The sequence below is a fragment of the Oreochromis niloticus genome, linkage group LG19 (assembly GCF_001858045.2).
Source record: "Oreochromis niloticus isolate F11D_XX linkage group LG19, O_niloticus_UMD_NMBU, whole genome shotgun sequence".
Lineage (NCBI taxonomy): Eukaryota > Metazoa > Chordata > Actinopteri > Cichliformes > Cichlidae > Oreochromis > Oreochromis niloticus.
This window is the reverse complement of record NC_031983.2, coordinates 15,767,184-15,775,914: the sequence shown is the minus strand read 5'-3', so window position 1 is coordinate 15,775,914 and position 8,731 is coordinate 15,767,184. Positions and strand designations below refer to the sequence as shown.

The window sequence follows — 8,731 nt, the reverse complement described above, 5'->3', positions numbered from 1 at the left end:
ATTGTTTCTGCACATTTTTCTTGATGCCCTTTTTTATGATCTTGGACAACAATTGTTAACAATTTAATTTCTCAAGAGCCAGTGACCAAAAACTAGAGGCTTCAGCCATTGCTCAGCTTGTGTGGCTTTAATATAGACACTATGATAGTTCCAGATATGTCTGGTAGGAGATTTACTGTAAGCAAGCAACTTTACTTTATGACACTAGCCAACACACTGTTTCAGTACAGCCTCACTATATTTTCTACCACCAAGAACTGCAAGGGGTATTGTAGGCTGCTTTGCATCACAAGCAGGTGCACCAATTGTCATTGACTGTTTTTTGTCTTGATGTAGCTTTTGATAGCACATGTGACACATGAGGGACTGATGTGACTGATAAACTGAGGGGATCATGTTTTAATAGATAACATCATGTTACATTAAACAAGACGCTGAAAAATATAAACCATAAACTCGTCAGGTCACGGAGCAAATTATCAGCAGTGTCATCTTCCTATTGTCTCCTGTATAATATGAACCACCGGCTGCTGGCGAGTAGAAAGAACACACTTATCCTTCATCTGTTAACAATGTGTGAAGTGTTTCCTGTTCGTTCTACTTTAATTTAAAGTGTGAAAAATCAAATATAACTCAAGAAATATATTTTTTTTTTTAACTATTTAAGTATTAAAAATTTTAAAAAAAGATCACAAGACTATTTGAAAAGATTTTAATTAATTTGCATATGATTTTGAGCAAACAACGCAAGTGTGAAAACGTGACACCCTTAACATTTCACTTAACTAATTTAAGAATGCTTTGATTTCTTAATGACAATTCATTGGGTCATTAAAGTAATTTAAAGAAAGTATAGCAAATACAGACAGACTAAAAAAAAAATCGAATTAAAAATAATCAAATTGCTAGTAAAAAAAAAAACCCTCCTGATGTCCGTAAATGCAGTGGAATAAAAGGTTCTTAAAGTTGTAAAGCAATATGTCAGGTAAAGTACTTCATGTTTGTACTTGAACTTGAGTAAATGTGTTGATCTACTTTCCAACAGTTCCAGCAAACACATGGAGCAACACAACGAGAACACAGAGTGCGGTGGGTCAGGTTTTCACCACTGCAACACACTGTCACACATCGGGGGCAGTAGTGGTTGGTGATGAACTGTCTGGGGAGGTGAAGGTAACAAAGCCTGGTTGTGTCCCTCTAACTGTGTCGCTGATCCATTTCTGGTACTGGGACACACGAGTGAACACTGAAGGAAATGCATCACACGCACTGACACTCAGAACTCCACTCTGGAGCCAGACTGATCCACTTTTGGTCATGAGTGGTGCTCCATAAGTAAACTGTGGAAAGACATTGATGAAAGTTATTAGGACAGACTCTTAGAGGTTGACCATCAATAACATCCACCAACTAAACAATGATTTATGTTGGGTAACGCTTGCTCGTCACAGTACCACACACAGTCAGTTAATATCACTTTGTCCAGTTAGGAAACATGAACCACTGTGTTGTAAAGGCTCACCTTTCAGCACATTCACTTCACCAGATGCACCTTGTTTCTTTTCCTCACCTTTGATTGGGGGTGGTGCTTGGCCTTAATTGCACTCACCTGTCACTCGTTATATAAGGACTGCACTCACTTACCTCTCACTCTTTCTTCACTCCCACATGGGGCGGCAGCTGAGGTGAGTTTCTCTTTGAGTCTCCTGAGTTCATGTATTATTTTGAGTTACTTAAATCATACTTTATTTCCTTTCAGAGATAGCAGTCCATGTGTGTCTTTTAGTGATGGGTAGATGAGACCTCGTGAAGCGTTTCAGCACATTCCCCAAACTGTATCGATACTGTGTCGACATAGTGTTGCTGTTTTGCTCCATACTGACACCTGCTGGACCTTAAATATCATTGCAGGCCACTGACTTGAGACTCACAACAGGCACTGATTCAATGACCTAGTCATACTTGTACACTGTAAGGTATTGTACTTTCCATGGAATCATTTTATCTTTTATATTGCAGATATTGTAGACATCTTTAAAATATATTGTGAATGACATTAAGTGAAAATTAAAATGAAAGTACTGTGAATGTAATATTACCCATTTGGCTCAGAGTTTATTATAAATTTCTATTCAGAAAAAAGTTTATCCAATATTTTTGCATTCAGTCTATTGCGTTTTTTTACACCATTTCCACAGCTTTGGAAAACTCACAGGCACAGATGAAGGTGGGGTACACAAAAACTGTAAAGCCAGGTGGAAAAGGTTCTGATAAGATGTCTTCCTTTTCACCCAGTACGTTAAAGGATCCTCTGATTGTGGAATGTTTCTCTCCAACTTTCTCCACAATACTAAGGGGTTGGCAGCCCTTTATAATAAAATTCAGGACTGCCTGGTCCAGAACAGTCTTCCTAGATGCTTGATTTCAAAATTATAAAACACGTATTAATAAAAAAAAATGACGATAAAGCTGTTCAGTGTCTATATAGGCCAACCTGTGTTCATTCTCGGTGTGTCTTATTTTCATGTTTGGCTCTGTAATGCCTAAACACTGAGGAGGTGCTTTTGTTTGTGTAAGAAATGCAGAACAGATGCGACATTTAACCTGCATAAAATGAAATAATTAATTTACTTAATTTACAGTCACATTGCTGTTTTTCTTATTCTGATAGATTACACTGAAACAAACTTTTCCCTTATGTGCAGTTAAAAGATCAAAATGATCCCACACAGCAGAAACATTTCTTTTTCTTTCAGGCTCCATTTTGTTATGGAGAGATGTTTTTTTTGTTTTTGTTTTTTTGTTTGCGAGAGTAATTTTGTGGGGTTTTTTGGTGGCGACTCATTCCCTTGGCAGATGCGGATGCGGTACCTTTTAAACACAGTTTGGCGCGTTGGCAATGATCGATACAGCAGCTGTATCGATCACGTGACTTTTTCTTAAAGCGACACACGCACCGATACAGGCTTCGCTGGGTGAGCTTGATACATGCGTCGGTGAGTCAGTGTTGCAGGACCCATCACTAGTGTCTTTCCTTTCTTTACCTGGAAGATGTGGTAAATGATCTGCTGGTAAATGCAGACAACGATCGTACTTCAGTTTTATTACTGCTGGATCTAAGTGCTGCGTTTGACACTGTGGATCACTGCATTTTTATTGGGTAGGCTTGAACATTTTATTGGAATTGCAGGAAATGTTTTATCGTGGCTGAGATCTTACCTGTCTGGGAGGTCTCAGACGCTTAGTTTTAAAAATGATCTCTCCGAGACCTGTGCAGTGAGGCACGGGGTCCCTCAGGGCTCTGTACTTGGACCATTGCTGTTTTCTATGTACCTGCTGCCTCCTGGTGTTCTTTTACGTTCTTTTAATGTAACCTTTCATTGTTACGCTGATGACCTGCAGCTTTGTTCCTTTAACCATTGGAAATTGTGCTGAAGTCTCTAAACTAGAATCTTGTCTATCTGCAATTAAGGGCTGGTTATTGGATAATTTCTCGCTCCTAAATACTGATAAAACAGAGTTGATGGTCATTGGGCCACACAGATTTCAGCACTTGTCCCAAAATTTCATCTTGAGAATTGATGACAGTGTCATAAATTGCAGGGACAAGGTAAAAAACTTGGGCGTGTGGTTCGACATGGTGCTCTTTCGAGTCTCATGTAAAAGGGATAACAAAGACTGCCTTTTATCATTTGAGGAACATAGCCAGAATCAGACAAGTTTTGTCAAGCGACACTGCAGAGGTTCTTATCCATGCATTTGTGTCTTCACGTATTGATTATTGTAACGCTCTTCTTTCTGGGCTACCAAAAAAGTTTTAGAGGTTTACAGATGGTGCAAAATGCAGCTGCTTGCATTTTAACAAGGACTGGGAAATTTAAGCACATTACCCCTGTACTGAACTCTCTGCATTGGCTACCTTGTCAGGTTCGAGCAGATTTTAAGGTCCTGCTGCTCACCTACAAGGCTTTAAACGGATTGGCACCTACATACCTCTCCGACCTTTTACATCTTTATGTTCCATCCCGTACACTCTGATCTCAGGACTCTGGCCTTCTAAAGGTTCCTAGAGCCAGAAAAGACAATTGGAGAGCGTGCTTTTTCTTTTCATGCCCCGTTTCTGTGGAACAACCTCCCTCAAGATATTCGGCAGGCATGCTCTGTGGAGGTTTTTAAAACTAAGCTGAAGACACATTTGTTCACCCTCTTACATGTCTTAATTCTATTGCTTTTAGTTCTTCAATTTTTACTGTTTTTAACTTGTATTGTGTCTTTTACCTGTATTGCTATGTATCGCTTTTATTTTACTTATCTTAGTTTTAAATAGTTGTACAGCACTTTGTTTGAAAGCGCTTTATAAATAAAGTTATTATATTATTATTCAATAAAACGACAACCTGTAAATTGACTGCTTATTCTCATTCTAATCGGATGAGCCCATGATGACTACTTACCTTCCTCCAAAACACACTGAATCCATTTCAGCTGCTTTGGAGCCCAGAGGGAATGTTTTCACACAGGCCTTCTCTCTCTCCTTATCCGTCCTGACTGGTTTTCATCTAGTTTAACTTTTTGTTAACATCCTTGTCACGGCTGGCTACATGAGACGTAACCTGCTTTCTAAGTTAAACCAACTCCTCCAGGATGACACATCTGTCACAAGGTTTGCTGTGTCTCCGGCACAGTCCAGAGTTGTTGGAGATAACATGAAATGAGCAGTTACACAAGAAGAGCTGCACAGGGCTGTATTCTGTTCTCTAACAAACCACTGAGGCCTCCACAGAGCAGGTGTAGGTGACTAATTTACACACAAGTGAACTCTATTATCTAATTAGGTGACTTCTGAAAGCAATTGACTGCACTTCATTTTATTTAGAGGTATCAGAATAAAAGGGTCCTGAATACAAAGGCATGTCACACTTTTCAGATTTCCATTTGTTTAATATTATGAAAACCCTGTATCATTTTCATACCACCTCACAATTATGTGCTACTTTGTGTTGGTCTATGACAGAAAATCTAAATAAAAAAAAAAAAACAAACAAAAAAAAAACATTTAAGTTTGTGGTTTTTAAGGTTTCAAAATGCGTAAAAGTTCAAGGGGTACTAATACTTTATAAAACCACTGTTGATCCCAAACCAGATGTGGAGGTCATTTCTGAGACTCGTAGAACTTAATTTTTCATTTAGCCTATTGTGTGCTGGGTTATTTCTTCAGACCTCTGTTTGAATTATGATTATGTCCTTAATTTTTTCTGTAAGGCTAAAACTCAGTATTTTCTTTAGATTTTAGATTTCTTTAGAATCTTTTGATTTCTTTAAACTCATATTGTGCAAAAGTCATTCTAGTAACAATGATCAATTAACCATCTGCATTTTCCTCCTAAGCTCGCAGCGCTGGAGCAACACATCCAACATGAGTAAATTAAAGTTCATTCCCGTGATTTGCATCGCCCCTCTAAGCAGAAAGTGATCTTCCTCTTTCAGGTTTGGCAGTAAGTTATGTTCTGTTTGAGTAACCAGAAAAACTGGTGAAACTCGCCTCAAAGCTCTGCTATTCCAACCTTACAGATGTTCACTCATAACAACCTCTAGACACAGTCTCTCATCTGCAGAGTGGTCTTTACAAAAGTGTTAACTGTGGACTCAGCAATCGCTTAAAACTCATTTGTTTAGAAATCAGCAGGGTCATGCTTTAAACTGACTGAGCAGAGTATTTCCCAAAGCCACTGAACTGCAGTAACCATCGACTAAGGGCTTTCAAGTTTTTTGCTAGCAAGTTATGAATTAGTGAAACATGTCACGTTTAACTGCATAGTTCAACTGAATTCCACAATGACCTTTTCAGGTAGGTATCGGTTTACCACAGCTTCAGCCGCTTTTATGTCATTGTTTAATGTGGAACACCATGTTTCTCATAGGGCCATTTATACAAAAGTAATTCAGCCCAGTATAATGAGCCTTTACATAAAAAAACAAAAACAAGTTCTGTCATCTATCAGCAGCCCGGTGCAATCATGGCTCTTACCTCTTTCATTCTCAGCCTTCACTGCTCTTTGTTCTCTGTCAGTCATCATGGGCCCTGAGCCTTAACCCAAGCTCTGCTTCTCTCCTGGCCTCTGCCATCTCTCAGGCCTTTCACTGTCTTTTCACCAATAAATCATGTTTATTCTGTCTAATGATCTGTCCTTATTGAAATACAGTCTATGCATACTTTTACACATAAAGCCTGCTTTAGCTGCGCCCTTATTAACACAAGAGGTTGTCACAACAGACAGCTCCACATATTTTTTAATAAAAAATAAAGGTGGTTGTCACCAAGCATGAATCCTTGTCTCCAGCACAGATCATGTTCTCTGTGATCTTGGGATAGCTCCCTTGAAAGATGCCTTTGCACTCATTGTTTCCCACGATTGGTACTTTGGCCTCCTGCAGGGTTTTGGTGAATGTACCATCACCTAATTGGAGAGAATTTAAATATTAGGCCCCAGAAACACCAACACAATGCTGTAACCGAAAATAAATGTTTTACAACTTACTATTATAACCCAAACCAATGACCCAGCTGCTGGTCTCATTGTTGTAAGTGCTGTTTTCTGAGGCTAAGCAGGTCGGCTGAATGTGGTCTGTGAAATTCACAGGAGCCGACAGCTTCAGAAGACAAATGTCGTTCTTGAGAGTTGCAAAGTCGAATTCAGGATGGCAGATAATCTTCTCCAGAGTCCGATTCACTTCATTTGGGTTTGAACCTGACAGGCTGTAGCCTCCCAGATAGACTGTTGGATCCCACCGTGTCAATGTGTCACTTCACACACACATGGACACAAAACGTTATTTTTAAATGGCACCTTTTCTCTCTATCACAGGACAATGCAATGTCATGAGTTTCCTTTTTCTTTTTACTTTTATGTCTTCAATTTCTTTGAGTTTTTTCATCAACAAAAATGTAAACTTGCAGCATTGACTCACAGTGGAATGAAAGATGCAGCTGTCAGCACCCACTGCTCGTTGATTAAGGACGCACCAAATTGAAATCCAACTATAACTACAGCAGCATATGAGGGCCAGCTTCCTGATGCTGCATCATGACCTTCTGTGATGCTGCTGCTGTTCACAGCCCTGCTGCTACATGCTGGCAAAATAAAAGAGCACAGTTAAACACATTAAAACCACTCAGATGACAGATAACACTGATTAGTGCAACGCTCTGCTGGGAGATGTGATGCACAGATAGTTCCTCCTCTATGTCAGGATACTGGAAGATTTTACAGCACAAAATAAATTCAGAGTTTAAAGAAAAACCAAAAGTCAGCACGCTCTGTCACTGCAACAAATGTGGATATTACTGTGTATATGTTCTCATTACTGTACAGCTGACAGAAGGACAGAAAGGTTCAAACCAAGCTTAAAACTTGTAAAAGAACTTGTACAAATGTCTGTTTTCTCATTTTCAGGTGATCATTCAGACCAGCATGGTAAGCATCCAGAAATAAAACTTTTTAAGAAGCTTGAAAAAAGGTGAATGTTTCACCTCCTCTCATCTGAGAGAGGTGAAATGTCTTTAACAAACTTAAAGCTCCTTAGACTACCATGACCTGGATGACTAAGAAACTACACAGAGTTAAACCGGTTGAGTGCAAATATATGTAAGATGAAGAAATGATCACATTCTAAAAGCAAGATTTTATTGCTGACTGTTGTTGAAACATTTAAATATTAACCTGTTTGTTCATCTTTATGTCACAGTCAACATTTGTACCTCTAATTAATCTCGTACTTCTTCCAACCCTGATAAAATCTCAGTAATAAAAAAATATCTAAAGAAGAAAAAACCTTTTTCTCACCTTTGCATAAGAAAATGATCACCACAATGAAACAGCGCACAAACTGTTGGAGAGTCATCGTAAACTGCACCTGTTTTGTGACGTCTTAGCCCTTAAGCACCAACAGTGACACAGGTGTCACCGCCCCTTTAACATTGAGGACAGTTTCTGTTAATGTTTCAAAATTGATTCTCCCATAGTTTTTATGACGGTAAAAAATGGGTCTGGGCTCTTAAGGGTTTTAAACTCTAAATATTTAAACATTATGTTCAGCTGCCCACATTTCTATAAATAATCAGGGCTGATTTTTTCCAGTCAGACTTGTTGGTCTTTGAATAGGTTTAATTACAGTCTGTTAAGCAGTTGTGGAATTTGGTTTAACGTACTGGAAAAATAAAACGCACAATTTGTTACCGCCACTGACGAGGTTGTCTTTGGCAACATTTACTTTTATGTGTCACATTCTGTATGTTCACTTTAGAAGAAACAAAACTTTTACTGCTACAAAATATTATTCTCTTAAATTAAGGCTGCTTAGATTTTTGATTTAAATTATTAAATAAATCTGTTTCATTAATAATTATTTTATTTATACACAATGCAGTTGTGCTCATACACATGATAATGGTTTTCTAGAAGTCTCTGGATCAGAGAGTCTGAACAAGATATCCTGAACCAGACCTTAGAATCAGTAGAAGAACAATGAATAATAAAATTCGGTAATCAAGGCTACATAGGGCATGTTTTGTGTCCACGTCTCTCTGAATCCAGGAAAAGGAGCAGATAGGAGGTCAAGGAAGTGAGCGGATGTGAATGGGGAGAGGATTCATAAGACAGCAGGACTACCACGTCCATGTTGGGAGAAGATAATCTTTGTTATTGTCTCAGGATATAAAGCTGTACTGCCT

The 8,731-nt window shown here is 38.6% G+C and overlaps 1 protein-coding gene across 1 annotated transcript; it reads right to left on the bottom strand.

Annotated features, from left to right (window-relative positions):
• Positions 1-733: 733 nt before the first annotated feature.
• On the bottom strand, positions 734-7,964 carry LOC102082366 (serine protease 48-like). Its single transcript, XM_019348476.2, has 5 exons — positions 7,845-7,964; positions 6,970-7,132; positions 6,540-6,805; positions 6,319-6,458; positions 734-1,340 (listed from the first exon to the last, which is right to left on the bottom strand). Exons 1-5 carry the CDS (start codon positions 7,900-7,902, stop codon positions 1,122-1,124), a joined length of 846 nt encoding a protein of 281 aa, XP_019204021.1. The 5' UTR covers positions 7,903-7,964; the 3' UTR covers positions 734-1,121.
• Between the last annotated feature and the right edge of the window lie 767 nt (positions 7,965-8,731).

Coding starts and splice junctions, on each gene's coding strand:
- LOC102082366 (XM_019348476.2), bottom strand. CDS start 7,902: ATGACTCTCCAACAGTTTGTGCGCTGTTTCATTGTGGTGATCATTTTC. Junction 7,133..7,844: donor GATCATTTTCTTATGCAAAG/GTGAGAAAAAGG, acceptor TTATTTTGCCAG/CATGTAGCAGCAGGGCTGTG. Junction 6,806..6,969: donor GCTGCATCTTTCATTCCACT/GTGAGTCAATGC, acceptor GTGTGTGTGAAG/TGACACATTGACACGGTGGG.